Source organism: Rhinichthys klamathensis, unplaced genomic scaffold (assembly GCF_029890125.1).
Source record: "Rhinichthys klamathensis goyatoka isolate OS25496 unplaced genomic scaffold, OSU_Roscu_1.1 h1tg000513l_1, whole genome shotgun sequence".
In the NCBI taxonomy this organism is placed as follows: Eukaryota; Metazoa; Chordata; class Actinopteri; order Cypriniformes; family Leuciscidae; genus Rhinichthys; species Rhinichthys klamathensis.
The window spans coordinates 35,399-54,344 of record NW_026606993.1 but is presented as its reverse complement, the minus strand read 5'-3'; the positions used below and the strand labels follow the sequence as shown (position 1 = coordinate 54,344).

General features: G+C 43.4%; 1 protein-coding gene across 1 annotated transcript in view; it reads left to right on the top strand.

Annotated features, from left to right (window-relative positions):
* LOC130072932 (leucine-rich repeat-containing G-protein coupled receptor 6) overlaps nt 1-18,461 on the top strand; it is a 101,130-nt gene extending 82,669 nt beyond the window's left edge. Inside the window, exons 12-18 of the mRNA XM_056238255.1 lie at nt 404-469; nt 706-777; nt 2,121-2,192; nt 5,721-5,846; nt 6,667-6,821; nt 9,875-9,955; nt 16,680-18,461. Coding sequence (XP_056094230.1) covers nt 404-469; nt 706-777; nt 2,121-2,192; nt 5,721-5,846; nt 6,667-6,821; nt 9,875-9,955; nt 16,680-17,929 — 1,822 coding nt within the window. The 3' untranslated portion in view covers nt 17,930-18,461. The remainder of the gene's footprint in view (nt 1-403; nt 470-705; nt 778-2,120; nt 2,193-5,720; nt 5,847-6,666; nt 6,822-9,874; nt 9,956-16,679) is intronic.
* The last annotated feature ends 485 nt before the right edge of the window (nt 18,462-18,946 follow it).

Here is an 18,946-nt window from a genome sequence, read left to right as displayed (position 1 = left end):
TACAAACAGTTGGTCATTTCACATTCAAATAGAAACTATATTAGAACTGACTTGCATTCATGGGTCTTTGATAATTGGCCATTGAGGCTCAAGTGTGTAATTTCTGTGCCACAAATAATAAATGAATAATGATTACGTGATGAATGTTTTATAGAGTCACAGACCCACCAGTGCTTAAACTGGGATAGAAGTGGAAAATACATCAAAATAATTATAACTTTAATATTTCTATATTTTTTGTATTCATTTGATGTTAAACGACTGACATGTTAAGAATTTTATGAAATTATAGTGAAGTGTTACCAGTCAACCTCTGTCATTATTCGTGAGCTACGGCAAGAAATGCTTTTTGAGATAAAGAATCTCATGTGAAGACATTTCTAATCTATTTGTTTGATTTCAGGGAGCTGTCTCACAATGTCATAGAAGAGCTGCCGAGTTTCTACCACTGTGCCTCGCTTCAAGAGATGTGAGTTCTCTCTCTAGTGTAATAGAATAATATTGCCAATATATCTAAGATAACTCTGAGAGCCCTAAATAACCCACACAGTATTTGACAAATGACAAATGAACGTCATTACAGTAGCAATCCATCATTGTCCATATTTTGGAGGCTTTCAAATGTGTCCTTGGTCGCTGTGTATGATGTCTGGCGTAGTGTGTGTGTGATGCAATAATACCAGATTTTTTGTTTTGACTCGGCAGAGGCCTGCAGCACAATCTGATCAAACAGATTGAGATGAACACATTCCAACAACTCAGCTCTCTGCGCTCACTGTGAGTACTGTACATACACACACACACACACACACACACATATCTTCTGATGGCCTCAAGAGTTACAGTACAATATAAAAGCACCAGATTTGCATTTTTCTAATTTAAAGGTACACTATACATTTTTTTGTACATAGTGTACAATTTAAATATTGAGTCGATGCATCATCAATATTTTTGTCTTACCATGATTCACTGGTTAGCTTGTTATAAGTGTTTATATTTTAGAACTGATGGGATGGATTTCATGGGAAATTGCGTACATACGTCACTCGCCCGTGCGTGTCTCATCATATCCGTAAATAGAGTAAAGTTTCTGGTGTGTGAGTGGCAGATGTTACTTGTCACAGCGAGCGAGAAAGCCTGACATGGATAGAGATCGTAATAAAACAAGAATCAACATTAGTTTGACTTTTCAGAGAAGGCGAGAACTGAGGGATTTGAAATGTTGTAAAAGGAGATGGCGATTTTATTACTCAACAGGCAAGTAAGGTATTTTATTGAACTGATAGATTGCCATATGTAGCTCTCTAACAGAGATCATTGTAAAGCATTATCTATTGTGAAGGCTCATTTCATTATAGTTGTTGTAGCGCTGTGCTGGAATTTATTTTCATGGAAGTACCGTGTCTATTAATGGGTAAAGCTACAGTAACGTCTTCAGCTGGTCAGCTTGAGATCCTTTCCATCTAAACTGGTTTTATCTCTTAAGCCGAGTAGTGACTGTTTTATGATTAGTAAGATAACCATATTCATCCGTCATGCAGAGCCGAAGCACAACCAAAACAATGTTCCTCCACAAAATACATGCAGTTTTTTTTTTTTAACCACTACTGGTCCAAAAGTTACAGTGTACCTTTAATACACATTTTACATTACAAATTGAAACATAATGATGGATAAAAAAAGATTAAATACTTAATTTGTCCGCCTTTTTGCTCAGAGGCACTCAAACTGCATGATTGATTTGAGAGAGAAAACATGAAGTTCACGCATCTTAAATATTCCTTATATATATATTTTGAGAATATATAAATATTATTATTAAATATATATTATTTCTATATAAAGAATTCATATAAATAATTGGTAAAGCTCACCAACACTTCCACCTAGAGGCCAAGACAAGTTAACCAATTAACAACGGCCGGAACAATTAACAACAAAACCCAGAAAATTATATACAAAACAAGGATTATTGTTAAAAGAATATGAGAGCAAGACAGATATCTGATAAGGATAGAAACTGTCATGTTGGCTGTCAAGTTCTGAGCAAAAGCATTTCTATGTTTATGAGAAAAGGAGAAATGACAGGTGTATGAGTAAATAACGTTTCATTACAGGGATCTTAGCTGGAACCGGATCAACACCATCCACCCTGACGCCTTTTCCTCTCTTCAGTCTCTCATTAAACTGTAAGTATACTATATGCAAAACACTGACAGTGTATATCATTGTATTTTCCACTGGAGATAAAGCTCACACAGTCAAGATGTCTATATAGATGTACAAAACTGTAATTAAACTGTGACTTTTCACAAACAGAGATTCCATGATGCACACTTTTAAGTTTCTGTCATTCGTGCAATGCTTTCTTTGGCTCAAAGTGAAAAGACTGTGCTTGTAATCCTGGTTAAAAGCTCTGTGCAGTGTTGAAGACGTGCATCGTCAGTCACAGGCGATTACAAGCAGCATTAGGTGAAGAATGTGATGAATGAATGAGGAAGACTTTTAAAGTGTGACGGAGTGAGGCTGATAAATCTGTGCAGCAGTGAAAGACAGTGTCATACCCGAGTAGATATCGCAATAGTTATAGACCTCGTATAAACCTCTAAGTAATTACTCTGGGGCAAATTCACTACCAAACAAAGTGCTTGGACTAGGAAAATCACTGTTACAGGCTCAATACAAGTACAACTCCTTCGACAGTATCTAAGGCATGCTGTTGATTACCACAAAAAAAAAAATTTGACTCGCGCTTCACTTTGTAAAAACAAGCAAAATTAACAGCATTCACTTGTGTTGAACCTGGAACATGCAAAGTTTTATTTAAACCGATGCATTTCAGCTTTTATCAGCGTTAATAGTTCAAGGCCTGTGTGCCAAAACATGTCGGTTTAAATAAAACTTTCTCCTATCAACAAGTGTTGTTGGATTTAGAAAACTTCACAGCCTCTTCACTGCAGAATACTGGTTTTTAACACACACACACACACACATACATATATATATATGTGAGTGTGTGTGTGTGTGTGTGTGTGTGTGTGTGTGTGTGTGTGTGTGTGTGTGTGTGTGTGTGTGTGTGTGTGTGTGTGTGTGTGTGTGATTGGTCTACTCTGCTCTGATTGGTCAGATGGACGAGTCTTTTGTGATTGGTCTACTCTGCTCTGATTGGTCAGATGGCCCAGTCTGTTGTGATTGGTCTACTCGGCTCTGATTGGTCAGATGGCTCAGTCTGTTGTAATTGGTCTACTCTGCTCTGATTGGTCAGATGGCCCAGTCTTTTGTGATTGGTCTACTATGCTCTGATTGGTCAGATGGCCCAGTCTTTTGTGATTGGTCTACTATGCTCTGATTGGTCAGATGGCTCAGTCTGTTGTAATTGGTCTACTCTGCTCTGATTGGTCAGATGGCCCAGTCTTTTGTGATTGGTCTACTATGCTCTGATTGGTCAGATGGCCCAGTTTGTCATGATTACTATGCTCTGATTGGTCAGATGGCCCGGTCTGTTGTGATTGGTCTTCTCTACTCAAATTGGTCAGATGGCTCAGTCTGTTGTGATTGGTCTACTCTGCTCTGATTAGTCAGATGGCTCAGTGTGTTGTGATTGGTCTACTCTGCTCTGATTAGTCAGATGGCTCAGTGTGTTGTGATTGGTCTACTCTGCTCTGATTGGTCAGATGGCCCAGTCTTTTGTGATTGGTCTACTCTGCTCTGATTGGTCAGATGGCCCAGTTTGTCATGATTACTATGCTCTGATTGGTCAGATGGCCCAGTTTGTCATGATTACTATGCTCTGATTGGTCAGATGGCCCAGTTTGTCATGATTACTATGCTCTGATTGGTCAGATGGCCCGGTCTGTTGTGATTGGTCTTCTCTACTCTGATTGGTCAGATGGCTCAGTGTGTTGTGATTGGTCTACTCTGCTCTGATTAGTCAGATGGCTCAGTGTGTTGTGATTGGTCTACTCTGCTCTGATTAGTCAGATGGCTCAGTCTGCTGTGATTGGTCTACTCTGCTCTGATTAGTCAGATGGCTCAGTGTGTTGTGATCAGTCGACTGCTTGCAGTGCAAGTCGGAAACGAAATGCCCATTACTATTTCTAAATTTCAGCTGTTCCTCAGCACTTGATACACAGCGATACGAACAGTAACGATGCTGTCGGTTTTACTGTATGAATTCGAGCCTGAGTCCGATATTGAAACATTGGAAGAAGTAGCTGATCAACCCTTGCCACCATCGCAAGCAGGACTTTGGCAGGACGTTTCTAAGTGGCACGTTCATATTTAGTTTGTTGTACACTGTAGATTACTCTTCACGTCCTCATCCGTTTGGAAGTGCATGCAAAGTGGATTTGCTTTCGCAGCACAGAAAATGTCAGACATGTCTTCTTGACATGTCGACAACACGAACCAAACTCTTCCAGTCTCAGATACAGCTACAGTGTTTGAGGGTCAAAGTAGACGTTGTTCACAGGCAGCCAATAAAGACCATAGGCTAGCATTATGCACATTCGTTACAACTATATGTAGTTTTGAGCAGGAATTAAGTCTGTAATTACTGACGACTCCTTTCAGGCAGTTCAGAATCGGTTTGTTCGTTTGGGAGACATTTATCTGCACTTTGATCTTTAAACATTTGCAGACCGTTTACATTCACAAACAGCTATTACACTACAACAAAGGTCAAATCATAAAAAGCATAATCAGGGTAGCCTAGAAATCTAGACGCACCCTAGCGGCAGCGAAAATTATTTCGCAGCCAGTGTGGTCTAGCAACTCTCCATAGGCTTTTGAGCTGTAAAAAACAAAAACTGGTCAGGCCAATCACATCGTGTATAGAGTCGGCGGGCGGGCTTAACACAATGACGGCACAGTTCATGACGTTCCGCGTGATTTCCATAGGTGATTTTCCTGCTACTTGAAAACAATGAAGATGCAGCGGTCTTTCGAATCGGCTTTGGCCGCGACTCTGGAGGACTTGGAGTTAAGAGAACGTCACTTAAGTCATTCTTAAAAAAGGAAGATGTGTTCGGAGTTGTACCGACCTGATACGGCAAAAGTTTAATATATCAATTAGCTCCGCTGGTGGAAATACGCATGGGACTCACTCATCGACAACCGTTCGTTGCTCTGGTTGGTTGTAGCGTTATCCTATTGCGTGCAGAGGGATTTTGAAAGGTAACCGTTTATCCCGCCCCTCGGATTGAGGTATGTCAATGGAGAGTTCCCAGACCTAACATCTTGATGTAGGTCTGGCATGCCAGGCTATAATCAGGGCACTTATTGGTTGCAAGATATTAGTGGATCATGTTTATGTTCATAGAGTTAATGCGATGAACCTGTGGTTACTCTGCAAGGATACCTACGTATGTGAACTTGAGGAAAACTGACTTCACACATCCACTAAAATCACTAAAACACCAGCTAACTGCATAACTGCAAAATGGCTAAAACTTCAATGTGATGGTTGCCTTTTTAACCACATCACGCATCACTGAAGGTATCACTTCACTTCAATAGCTGCTAAAACCTCATGACTCTAATTTCAAGATTTCCAACAGAAGATCTCCAAGGCACAATGTTGACAAACGTTCACACAAAATTATCTTACATGGGACATGGGACAAGTAGGTACTTCATGTGTAGCAGCACCACTTTTGCTCCATCTGCAACTTTGTTTTACACATGATGATCCATCTAAATCTCCTCTCTCCATCCAGAGATCTCACTGGGAACCGATTGAGCAGTCTCCCGCTAGCTGGGCTAACGAGTCTTACTCATCTTAAACTGAAAGGCAACATGGCACTCTCACGTTCTTTCAGAGAGGAGGACTTCCCCAACATAAGGTACATTTGTGATAACCAATAACCCCAAATAAACTCCACTATCAGATTTACTTGACTTAAAACACTTTCATGTTAAACCATCAAAGAAAATTCACAAGTGTATGTGGTTATTAAGTCCCATAAACACAAATGCCTCGAATAGCTCAAAAACACATGAAGGTTTTACTCTGTTTTCGGAGAAACATTCAACCGTTTATAGATTTGACAGTTTCAAGATACTAACAATCTGGAACAGGCTGTGCGTGCCCCAAGGAACATTCTGTTCATTTGTACGAGTAAACGATTTCTGTTAGGTTCCCTAGAATATCTGGCTTGATGCAAAGTCACCTGACAGGCGGAAAGATTTTTTCAAGATACCTTATTCTCAATACAAGAGAGGCTGTTATAAATATCCTGTCCATTCATCAACAGCACAGTGCTTTGGAAGCGCTCCAAGACTTCAGCCTTAAGTGCTGCCGTGATTTGATTAGCACCTCAAGAAATGAGAGATTTCAAGTATTACCATTTCCAAAAAGCAACTGATTACAATTAAAGACAAGTCACGGTTTCAGTCGTGACCCAAATACATTTAAAATAGCCCTTGCAGTTAGATGTATTGCTAGATTACTTCATGCATTATTTGCAGATTGATGAATCATTTTTTCCTCTGAAATGGGATCTTTTATAGTTTTCATATTTACTTAAACGGATGCAATATGTCCTTATTTAAAATGTTAAAACTCCATTTGGCACATAATAATAAAACTATTTGTGGTATACAAATATTTGATGGAACATATAAAATTATTTTGAATTGTATACATCACTTTTGTTGAAACAGGGTAATTGAGATGCCATTTGCCTATCAGTGCTGTGTTTTTGGAGCCTGTAACAGCTACAAAGCAGCCAGCCAGTGGGAAGAACAGATGGGCAGTGAAGAGGAAGATCTCCAGAAGAAAGCGCTGTCCCTGTTCCCCATTCACACTGACAACAACTGTAAGTCCTACAACTAAACTAGGCCATCTCACAAATCTGTCTAAAATTTTACAGCATTGTGACTAGGAAGAAAGTGGTAGCAAGCACCATTTGCAAAACAGTAATTTTTTTTACTTAGTGCAATAACATGGTATTCTTTGAAGTACCACCAGCCACCACCACTACCTGTCAAAAATGTAGACACCGGCTCATTATTTATTACTATTTTCCACATTGTACAACAATAATAAAGTCACTGAAACTATAACACAAACAGAAGTGTGGGAATTACGTAGTGACCATCCACAAGTGAAGATGATTTCAAGCATTTAAGCTTAAGCATTTAGATCATTTGATTTTGAGTTTCTACCGATACCGAGTCCCGATCCGATACTTATATAATACATAAAAAAATAATAAAGAAGAGAGAAAAAACAGATCCAGGATGTTCCTTATTTTTTATTTAATTCACCTTATTTTAACATTCAACAACTCTGTTAACAAACAGAGCACTTCTGTGAGGTAGCTTGAACAATCAAGTAATAAATAACATAAAATCTTCCCTTTTGGACTTTAGTACAACAGTAAATATAGAAAAAGTCTAATATAAAAACAAATAGCACCTCAACTTAAAATACCCGGCAGGCATGTAAACAAAAAATAAAAATGTTTTAAAAGTGTATAAAAAATAATGAGAATATATATATACATTAGGGGTGTAACAGTTCACAAAATTTGCGGTTCGGTTCGATACGATACAGCAAAAAGAAAGAAAGAAATGCCAGAGAAATTTCCTATTTATTAAAAGAAAAACTATTTTTAAATAAGTTAGAGTTTTCCAACATCTTGAAACTTTCAGGTTTATAAATGGGGGTAATCTTTGAAGGATGAACAAATAATGTTTTGGTAATCACATTAAAAATAACATTTAAATATATATTTATATAATATTTGAGTTTTTAAGTGCAACATTAAATCCATGTTCATTCACGGCACAATGTTTCTCCTGGTGTCCACGTCAGCGCTGTTTGATCTAATAGAGATCTACGGTTAATAACGGAGAAATGTGAATGCTTCTCTCTAGATCTCGCAGCGATGTTATTACTTCAGTGGCGAATTCAAATGTTTTCTTCACTGGATCTCTTAGCACAGTGTCGCTTGATCTCGCGCTGCACAGATGCTGCTGGTCCGAACTGATAAACAGTCCGTTAAAGTCCCCGTGAACCGGAAGTTGCAAACGACTTTTCTCCAGTGTTGTGACGTATTTCCGAGAGAAACGGAATACTAAATGAGGCAAAATGGTGGGCGTGGCTTTTTTCCCAACTAGCACCGGATTGGATCTAGAAAAGTAGGTGTTTTCATTCAGCCTGTCTACTGTCAGTTGGAGGGGCGTGGTTACGGATGTTAAGAAGACGCCCAAACCGTGAAACCTACGTCATCAGGGAAGGTCCTCCAACGCAGAGGGGAGGGGAAATTTCAGATTTTGATTAAAGATTACGAAGCCAAAAAATTTTTTTGTGTGGATTGACTTGCATGGATGAATTGTTCACCACAAAACGATCAATTTAGGCAAACAAAGTAAGTATGGTCAATTTTGATTTCATGGGGACTTTAAGCACAATATAATGAGAAGCGCAGTTTCGTTCCGCTTTCATTACGTTTGCCATTTGATGTTGCGCAACGTTGTGGTGATCGCGCCAGCGCGGATTTTGTCTGCAGGAAAAATGGTCCTAGGAATCGTTCGGTTTGTATGCGTACCGAACCGGAAGCCTCGTACCGAAACGGTTTAATAATTACGAATACATGTACCGTTAACACAGTCTCATCCCAAGAAGTCATATAACTGACGTCTTGGGACGTCTTTTGACCATACGTCAATATCCGCCTTTTTAGGGCACCCTTAAACGTCGGTTTATGACGATCCTGGGACGTCATACAACTGACGCTTTACCTTTAACGTCAGTTAGGTGACGGGGTAGGTTTAGGGGTAGGTTTAGGTCTGGGGTAGAGTTAGGATCCGATAACGTCATCTAACCGACGTTTAAGGGTACCCTAAAAAGGCGGATATTGACGTATGGTCAAAAGACGTCCCAAGACGTCAGTTATATGACGTCTTGGGATGAGACTGCACTGGTACCGTTACACCCCTAATTTACATATATCCGAGTCCTGATCGGGAGGTAACGTCCGATTCCGATCGAGTCTGAAACCACGTGATTGGGCCCGATTTCCGATCGCGTGATCGGATCGGGACATCCCTAGTTTTAGACTTCCTGAGATGGTCTCTTCACCTTCTTAATAGACATGTAAACGAATAGAATAAACCAGTCGGTTAAGTTTAAATTATTTGAACTTATCGTGGCAAGTTTCCCAACTCCAATTCTGTATTGTATCAAGTCACTCAAGTTTGTACAGTAAACCTTTTATCAAAGTCCCTGTAGCCAAAAATGAAAACATTGACCTTACACAAACACGGTCCTCATATGAAAGGAACATAAAAGCACCACTTGTAGCGGTTTTCCACAGTGTGTGTGTGTGTGTGTGCGAGTCTATTTTTATTTGCTCTCTTCTATCTGCCAGTCTCTTCATCTTTAATTAGCACAGTAGAAACATGTCAGGGCCTTACAGTAACCGCAGGTATTTGACAGATGAAATAAAATGTGTCTTTTCTCCATGCATTCCTCGATGGGATCTGATCAGGTTTCAGACTTGAAAGCAGCCTTCCGTAATTACACTCCATGGGAAATTAGATAAACATTAACAATTCAAGGTCCAAAACATACCATTTGGCTTATCGGAAAATAACAAAACCAGAGCGTGAACAAAGCCTGATGATTGATTGCACACTGAAGGAGAAATGGAAAGTTGCAACTGAGATGTGTTCGGTGTTGAGTGGTGCTAAAGCCCTTAGATAAATTAATCCGTTCCAGCAGACTTGATGTCCATAACATGGTGATTAATCTTCTGCCAGACTGAGTGCATCATGGCATCTTGAACACTGAAGACTATTTCATCATACTGCCATAAATGCACAAACCAAAGGTGCCTCATGCTTTTCATGTGTTCACTTGCAGATGACCTTGACTTAGAGGAATTCCAGTTAGCTATTGAAGAGTCCAAACTACAAACCAGCATACAGTGTACCCCCATCCCAGGTAAATTCCATTAGCAACACATCTCAACTCTAGGTCACATGTATGCCACCAAGACTGTTCATATCGAGTACAAACAAACTAAACAACACGCATGTTGAAGAAAAACGAATTTGTACACCCAATCTATGCACACTTCACATAATCTCCACCAACACTTCAGCTTAGCATGATTTGATAACCATGTGTTGCCACTTCCAGAAATGGTGCTGATATAAAAAAGAAAGAAAGATGGTTTCAGCTGTGACCCAGTTATCTATAAAACAGCTATTGTTGTTATATTTTATTTAGCATTTTAATAAGATTTGACAAATATTAATAAATGTGCTTCAGTATATTCGAAATTAACATTTATATACAGGGCCTAAAACTAACATTTTGCCACATCTGGCAAATGGACGGTGACTTAAACTGTTTTAGCAAAAACAGCCAGTTATGACGCCAAAATATTAGATACCAGGGAAAATTCACAGTTCCCCTTCAGGGACTACCGCTGCGTGTAATCGCAGTGGGAACGCCCTCAGCGTGACGCGTCTGAAGCATGAATGAAATCAGTCAATGGAGAGAATGAGCGTACGGCGAGTGACGTCATCGACCAGGAAGCTATAAATATCCCCTGAGTACACAATACGCCAGCTTTTAGTTACTTCAGCAGCTCTGTGTGTGTCTGAATCTGTCGATTGTGTTTGTCTGTTTTGTCAGGAGTTTTCACTATATATATTTTATATAAAAAAACCAATATGAGCGAGCAGTATAAGAAGTGTGTTGGGAAGTGCAGCAATGCCCAGTCGGCTCTCGAGGGAGTCGATTGTCAGCATTGCGAGTGTTTTCCCTTGAGAACTCTGCGCTCGCGGCGATCGCTCTTCGAGGAGAGTGATTTGCTGCGAGCTCCCCAAGGCTCGGGTCCCGCTTCTGTTGAGGCAGAGCGGCGGCGCTTGTCTTGGGGCTCGCAGATGGATCTCACTGGCGACGTTGAGACGGGCTCCGGCCTATCTCAGCTATCTCCGCCGAGATCTAGTGCCTCTCACCCGGCTCTGGAAGCACGCGCTGCGGCGGTTACTTCTGCCCGGGTGGAGGCACATGATGATGTTGAATTGAGATTTTCCAGTTCTGAGGAGCTGGATGTCGAAAGTTTTTGCATCAGAGAAAACTAGTTTATCACATTATACTGCAAATGAAGAAGGTTTGATGGATGTGTTATCTCGGGCTGTTGAAAAGCTGAAAAAAAAAAAAAAAACAGTATCGAGTGGCCAGCTGATAGACAGGTTTCTAGAATTAAAAGCAATCTAGATGATAGATTTCTGTCTGCACGACTTCAACCTTCTCGCCGGTGCTTACCGTTCTTCCCAGATCTTCATACTGAGGTGTCAAAGACCTGGGTTAGACCGGTTTCAAGCAGAATTTACACAAATCAGTCCAATGCTTATGGTAACATTGTTGGTGCTAAATCTGCTGGTTATGTGACGATACTGTAGGCGGAGGAGACGCTCGCGAGCTATCTCTCTCCTGCTTCATCGTCTTCACTTAAAGCACCGGCTCTTCCACCAAAAATAAATAAATAAATAAATATATATACCTCTGTGCTGGTGGGGAAGGCTTACTCGGTGGCTGGGCAGGCGGCTGCATGTTTGCATACGAAAAAATAAAAATAAAAATAAAAAGACTTTTATGCAGGCTTTTCAGGCCGATCAAAGGAAAATCTGAGGGGGTTCCCCGCCGAGAGAGACTTGCGTTCACCTCCCTTAAGGGTGCCCTGTCTCTCCCGGCGCCCTCAGGGGCCCGTCCTACTAACCCTGCCGAAACAGGGCGTAGAAGGGTCTGGCGAGTGCTTTCCCGAGGGACGCTCGCCGCCTCTAAGGAGGGTTCTAGTGTGTTCAGACCAGTCGTTCCCTGCTGGTGCGCCGTTACAGGGCACTGTGTCTGTCACGCAGAATGTTCAACCAGAGCAAAGTTTTTCGTCGAGTTCGTCTTCCAAAAGAGCACAGCAGAAGCGGAGTGTCAAGTCTCGTGCCCTCCTGCAGAGAAACTGGAGGGACGAGGCGGGCGCTCTCCGGCGCGGCCTTCTCGGGGCAGGACTGATCTGAGGACAGTCATTGTCGCCAGAAAGGCCGCGTCGAAAAAGTCCTGACGGGCTGAACGTCAGGACTCTGAGGGTGGTCCCCATCGGGAAAAACTTGAGTTCACCGCACAAAAACACGGTGCCCTGTCTTTCTCGATGCCCTCAGGGGTCTGTTCTACTAACCCTGCCTATACAGGGCGTAGAGAGACTCGGCGAGCGATTTCCCGAGGGACGCTCGCCCCCTCCAAGGAGGGTTGTGGAGTGTTCAGACCAGCTGTTTCCTGCCAGTATGTTACAGGGCGCTGTGTCTGTCACTCGGGATGTTCATCCAGAGGCCAGCCTCGAGAGGCTGGTTCCCTTAGTAGAGCTCCTGGCGGAATGGGTCCCCCACCCAGCAGGGAGTTAGGATACTACTTCATCGGGAAAAAGAAAAATCCTGACGTGCTAAACGTCAGGACTCTGAGGGTGGTCCCTATCGTGAAAGACCTGAGTTCACCGCACAAAAACACGGTGCCCTGTCTTTCTCGATGCCCTCAGGGGTCTGTTCTACTAACCCTGCCTATACAGGGCGTAGAGAGACTCTGCGAGCGATTTCCCGAGGGACGCTCGCCCCCTCCGAGGAGGGTTGTGGAGTGCCCAGGCCAGCTGTTCCCTGCCAGTACGTTACAGGGCGCTGTGTCTGTCACAGGGGATGTTCAAATCAGATCCGAGGACTGGTTTGTCATGATAGATCTAAAGGACGTTTACTTCCATGTATCTATCCTCCCTCAACACAGGAAGTTCCTGAGGTTCGCTTTCGGGGGCGAAGCGTACCAATATCGGGTTCTTCCGTTCGGCCTAGCACTGTCACCCCGAACATTCACGAAGTGTATGGATGCTGCTATAGCCCCGCTGAGGTTACAGGGCATCCGCTTTCTGTACTATTTAGACGATTGCTTGATTCTAGCTCAATCGGAACAACAGGCGGTTCGGCACCGAGATGTCGTTCTTGCTCATATCAAGTGACTGGGGCTGAGGCTCAACGCCAAAAAGAGTGTTCTTTCTCCATTACAGAGAACCACTTTTCTAGGTGTAGTGTGGGATTCAACGACGATGCAGGCACTATTGTCACCTGCTCGTATTGCTTTGATTCTCGCTGCAGTAGATCAGGTCAAGCTAGGCCAGTCATCCACTGTAAAACAGTTCCAGAGACTGTTAGGTTTCATGGCAGCTGCGTCCAACGTGATACCTCTTGGCCTCTTGCACATGAGACTGTTACAGTGGTGGCTCAGGACCAAGGGATTCTCCCCGAGGGGAAATCCGCTTCGCATGATCGTGAGTTCGCGACGGTGTCATCACGCCCTGATCATGTGGAAAGATCCTTGGTTTCTGTCCCAAGGCCCTGTGTTAGGAGCTCCTTGTCGTCGCGTTATGCTAACGACAGATGCTTCTCTCACGGGTTGGGGGGGCGATCATGGATGGTCGCCCGGCTCAGGGTCTGTGGGAGGACCATCATCGTCTGTGGCACATAAACTGCCTAGAGATGTTGGCGGTGTTTCAGGCTCTGAAACACTTCCTCCCAGACCTAAGGGGCCACCATGTTCTTGTCCGGACAGACAACACATCGGTGGTTTCTTATATCAACTATCAGGGGGGTTTGCGTTCTCGCCCGCTTTACAAACTGGCACGTCAGATCCTTCTATGGTCCCAGGGGAAAATTCTTTCTCTGAGAGCTATTTATCTCCCGGGGTATTTTAATCAGGGGGCAGACATCCTGTCAAGACAGGGGCCGAGGCCCGGGGAATGGAGTCTTCACCCCGAGGTGGTGGAACTCCTATGGAAACATTTCGGTCTTGCCGAGGTAGACCTATTTGCTTCTCGAGAAACATCACACTGCCCGCTGTGGTTCTCTCGCAGCCATCCAGCCTCGCTGGGGTTGGATGCGATGGTACATCCGTGGCCGAGGTCACGCTTGTACGCTTTTTCCCCGATCGCTCTGCTCCCAGGAGTTCTGGAGAGGGTTCGCCGGGACGGGCTCAGTCTCCTGCTAATAGCCCCGTTCTGGTCGGCCCGGGTATGGTTTGCGGACCTAGTGTCTCTCCTCGACGGCTCTCCCCTAGAGATACCGATCAGGAGAGATCTGCTCTCTCAGGCGAGTGGGTCGATCCTTCACCCCCGTCTAGAGCTATGGAGGCTGTGGGCTTGGCCTCTGAGGGGGCCCAGCTCATAGATTCTGGTCTCTCGGCTGAGGTCGTTGAGACCATCCTCCGATCCAGAGCTCCCTCCACGAGGAAGTTATATGCGCGAGGTGGAAACTTTTCACCTCTTGGTGTGGAGAGCGCCAGCAGGACCCAGTTAACTGCCCGGTTGGTACAGTGCTGGATTTCCTGCAGGACCGTCTCTCCACAGGGTTATCCCACTCCACACTGAAGGTGTATGTGGCGGCCTTAGCTGCTTACCACACCCCTTCAAATGGAGGTTCCCTCGGGAAACACCCACTTATGTCTCGCTTCCTTCGTGGCACCTTGAGGCTGAGGCCTGCAGTTCGCACGAGGGTACCAGCTTGGGATCTGGCCATCATCTTAGAAGGTCTCTCCCTTGCTCCTTTCGAGCCCATCGAGGAAGTTTCGGAAAAGTTTCTTACTCTAAGACTATCCTTTTTCTCGCTATCTCATCTCTAAAAAGAATTGGAGATATTCAAGCACTTTCGGTGGCTCCCTCGTGCCTGGAATTTGCTCCTGGTTGGTTAAGGCCTTTCTCTTTCCGAGACCAGGTTATGTTCCTAAGGTTCCAACTGTTTCTGTTAGACCTATAGTTCTGCAGGTTTTCTGTCCTCCGCCTTTTCTGACGTCAGACCAGGAGAAAATTAATTTGCTGTGCCCAGTTTGGGTTTTAGATGCTTACGTCCACAGAGCTGCCCTGTGGAGGAGATCGGAACAACTGTTCGTCTGTTTGGGTCACCTAAGAAAGGGTGTCCTGCATCTAGGCAAAGGATGAGCAAGTGGGTGGTCGAGGCCATCCCACTTGCTTATGGGTCGGCCCATCAGCCTTCACCTTTGGCTGTAAGGGCTCGTTCCACCCGGAGTATGGCTGCTTCTACAGCTCTTCTTTCAGGAGCTTCTCTTCAGGACGTTTGTGATGCGGCAGGCTGGTCCTCACCGCACACTTTCGTTAGATTTTATTCCCTCGATCTTAGCTCCACTCCCGGGGCTCAGGTTCTCTCGTCGGCTTGTGTCTCCTAATGACACACGACGGGGATTTGGTCGTATGGGGATGTGGGTATTGCGTTCCCACTGCGATTACACGCAGCGGTAGTCCCTGAAGGGGAACGTCCCGGGTTACGTATGTAACCCTAGTTCCCCGAAGGGACGGACGCTGCGTGTCCTGCCATACTCTCGGCATCCCCTTGGGTCGCTGCTTCAGTAACTTTTAAGCTGGCGTATTGTGTACTCAGGGGATATTTATAGCTTCCTGGTCGATGACGTCACTCGCCGTACGCTCATTCTCTCCATTGACTGATTTCATTCATGCTTCAGACGCGTCACGCTGAGGGCGTTCCCACTGCGATTACACGCAGCGTCCGTCCCTTCGGGGAACTAGGGTTACATACGTAACCCGGGACGTTATCTATTCTAATTTCGATACCACAGCTATAACTACATGCCTAACTCATATACATTTAAAACATGAATAAAGACAAGTAACAGTAGTTTTCAGGTAGAGACATTATATAAACTAATCAAATGTAAAAGTCTTCACTGTATAAATTAAACAGATTAATCCTTATTAAAGTTTCAAAAGTTATTCAGTCAAGAGAAGTGAGTAATTATTTATTTGTCCTTTTGTTGTTTGATTAACAATGAAAACACAGAGAGCAACATAAATATTAGGCTGCTGTCACAAGACCTAATGAACGGAGTTTTTCTGGGTGCGTTCTTCAGATCCTTGCGCACTCTAAACTTTTCACACAGCACATGAGTAAGGAATTGAGTTCCCTTTTGTGTCTTCTTGCATTTGAATATTTAAATTTGGCAAGGCTTAAACTTTTGTGACAATGCAGCACTGGCCCATCAACTGTCCCGAGCATCGTTCACATTTGTTCACGTTTATGTTCTCACAATATTGCATTGTTAGAATTCGATTGACACCGATTCATATTCTCACCAACGCCGATTTCTACTCACATTTGACGCTCTGCGAGTTTTTTAGGCCCTGTTTATGTAAATGACCATAGAGCGTAATACTGAAGAAGGTCAAATGTGGCCTACTATTATTCTCTTTTATAATCTATACGTACAAGCAATTGTATTAAAACCATTCTCTGAAAAACTTCACAAACTCTTTTGAATTATGGGGGAAAGAATATAGTTAGATTCTTGCAGTACTATATTTCTGACTTTGTGTGAAGATGCGAATAAAGATGCATTGGGTCTCATGAAACAAGCACAAAAACTTGTGTACTTAATTTGAAAAGAACTTTTCTCACATTAAATGTTGCACTTCTTTCAAAGCAACAATTGATGCAATAACTGTTTTAAGAAAGATTTACTAAATATTGTGTGTATTATTTCGCTGTGTATTTGATCAGTAGTAAAAAATGCAGTCTTGTGTGAATAAGCCTCAAATGAGAAAGAATGTGTTCTTTCTGATATAATGCTCAAATTCTAATTGATCGTTTCACCCCTTCAGGTCCATTTAAACCATGTGATAACCTGTTTGACAGTTGGGTGGTACGGCTTGGCATGTGGCTCATCTCTTTGGTCTCGCTGACGGGAAACAGCCTTCTCCTCTTGACTGTCTTTGCATCCCCCAGCTATCTCTCCCCTGTTAAGTTCATCATCGGCACCATCAGTGGCGCCAACCTGCTAACGGGCCTGTGTACCGGCACCTTGGCATTGGTCGATGCCCGGACATTTGGAGAGTTCGCCTTGCACGGAGCTCAATGGGAAATGGGTGCTGGCTGCCAAACTACAGGCTTTCTTTCAGTACTTGCCTCGGAGGGGTCCATACTCTTCCTGACTTTGGCCGCAGTGCAGTGCAGCGTGTCCGTGTCTTGTGCTCGCGCCTACGGAAAGTCGCCGTCCCTGGGAAGCGTGCGAGCCGCCTCTGTGGCGTGCTTGGCACTTTCGTTGGCAGTCGCCGCTTTGCCGCTAATTGGGGTCGGGGAGTACGGTGCAACTCCACTCTGCACGCCTTCACCACTGCCGGATGGCGAACCCTCCACGTTGGGTTTTATGGTCGCTCTGATAATGATGAACTCCCTGTGTTTCCTGGTGATCACCGGAACTTACATCAAACTGTACTGGGACCTGACGAAGGGTGACTTCGACAGCATTTGGGATTGTGCCATGATCAAGCATGTGGCCTGGCTCATCTTCACCAACTGCCTGCTCTACTGCCCCGTAGCCTTCCTCACCTTCTCCTCCCTTCTGGGACTCTTTCCTGTGAGCGAGGAGGTTGTCAAATCAGTCGTCCTGGTACTTCTGCCTCTCCCTGCAAGCATCAACCCCTTACTCTACCTCCTCTTCAATCCACACTTCCGTGAAGACGCACGTCTCCTTTTTAGAAGAGCTCACCACCATCATGACCACAACCTGGATTCCTTCGTCTCGGTTGACACGGAGAAAAGCTCATATGACTCCACTCAAGCCCTGGTGTCCTTTGCCGCCGAGGCGGATGCAGTGTTCGAGAGTTCATCAGCACCAAACCCAGACACAGTCGGACGGTTTTCTTGCCCACCCTCAGTGCCTCTCATCCCATGCCAGATGCAAATGAAACCCTCAACAGAGAGGGAGAGCATTGGAGAGAACCTGGTCAGGTCAACACCAGAACTCATTGCCAAAGAGCAGGAGTATTTCAGGAGCAGTGGACTGGAAACTCATAATGGCAACTTCTTTTCTGGAGTCTACCACTCCCCGATTCTCTCAGCTCGTTCTTAAGTCTTCTTCTAAACTCTAAAGCTTTCAAGGACCCAATGAGTTTGAGAAGTTGTGAGCCTACATATGAACTGACCCCTAAAACCTTCAGAGCTAATGAACAATGAACTGTTTTAACATGGGACTATATACAAATATACTGTCCCAACTGCTACATGGCATAAAAAAGCCTAATAACATTTTGTGACACAATTTTGTGGGCCATTCAGTAATTTAAGCAATGTTCAAAAACAAATCTGCATTTATTTTTTTGTAACTTTGTAACTTGTTTGTGTAATTAGGCTTAAAGGAATGTTCTGGGTTCAGTATCATCATCATCCAGGGAATACTGAGGATTTTCAAATAAAACAATTTCCCGTTCAACCCGTTCGTTTAAAACAAACGAAACAATACAAGCACGTACGATGGAAGTCTATGTGGCAAAGTACTGCACGGATATAAATATTAAAATTCACACTGTATCTACAAAACAGTGTTACATAATAACAAATCCACCATGTATTTGGTAATGCATAACCATACGATTTACAGCTTTACAGCTAGAACGTCTTTTTTAAAAATTTAATTTTGTGGTGCTTTACCAAACACATTTAATTGTTTTGAACCTGGAACATTCCTTCAATTACAAAAATATCACAGGGATGTTTGCTGATGTAAAAGGAGTGATGTATCTAAATATGTCAATGTGAAAAAGGTCTCTGCATAAAGCTCAATTCTTATGTCATGTATCTCAAAGCATTATGCATTAATTTCCAAGTGTGTATATATCCTTGTTAATTATTCGCAAGTCGTAACTTGCTAATGTGCACCTAGTGAATTAAAAAAAAAAATGTATGGGAAGGTAAATACCTATGTATATTGTCAAATAATATTTAGTGAAAATACATCATGCCAAGAGATGCTAGAACATGAGGCCAGAAACATACTCTCTGCAAGTACACAAAAGGCTTGGCCAATGAACTGCAAGCTCCCAGTCCCACTGTACATATTAACATGAATAGTGGTGGTAAGAAACCTTGA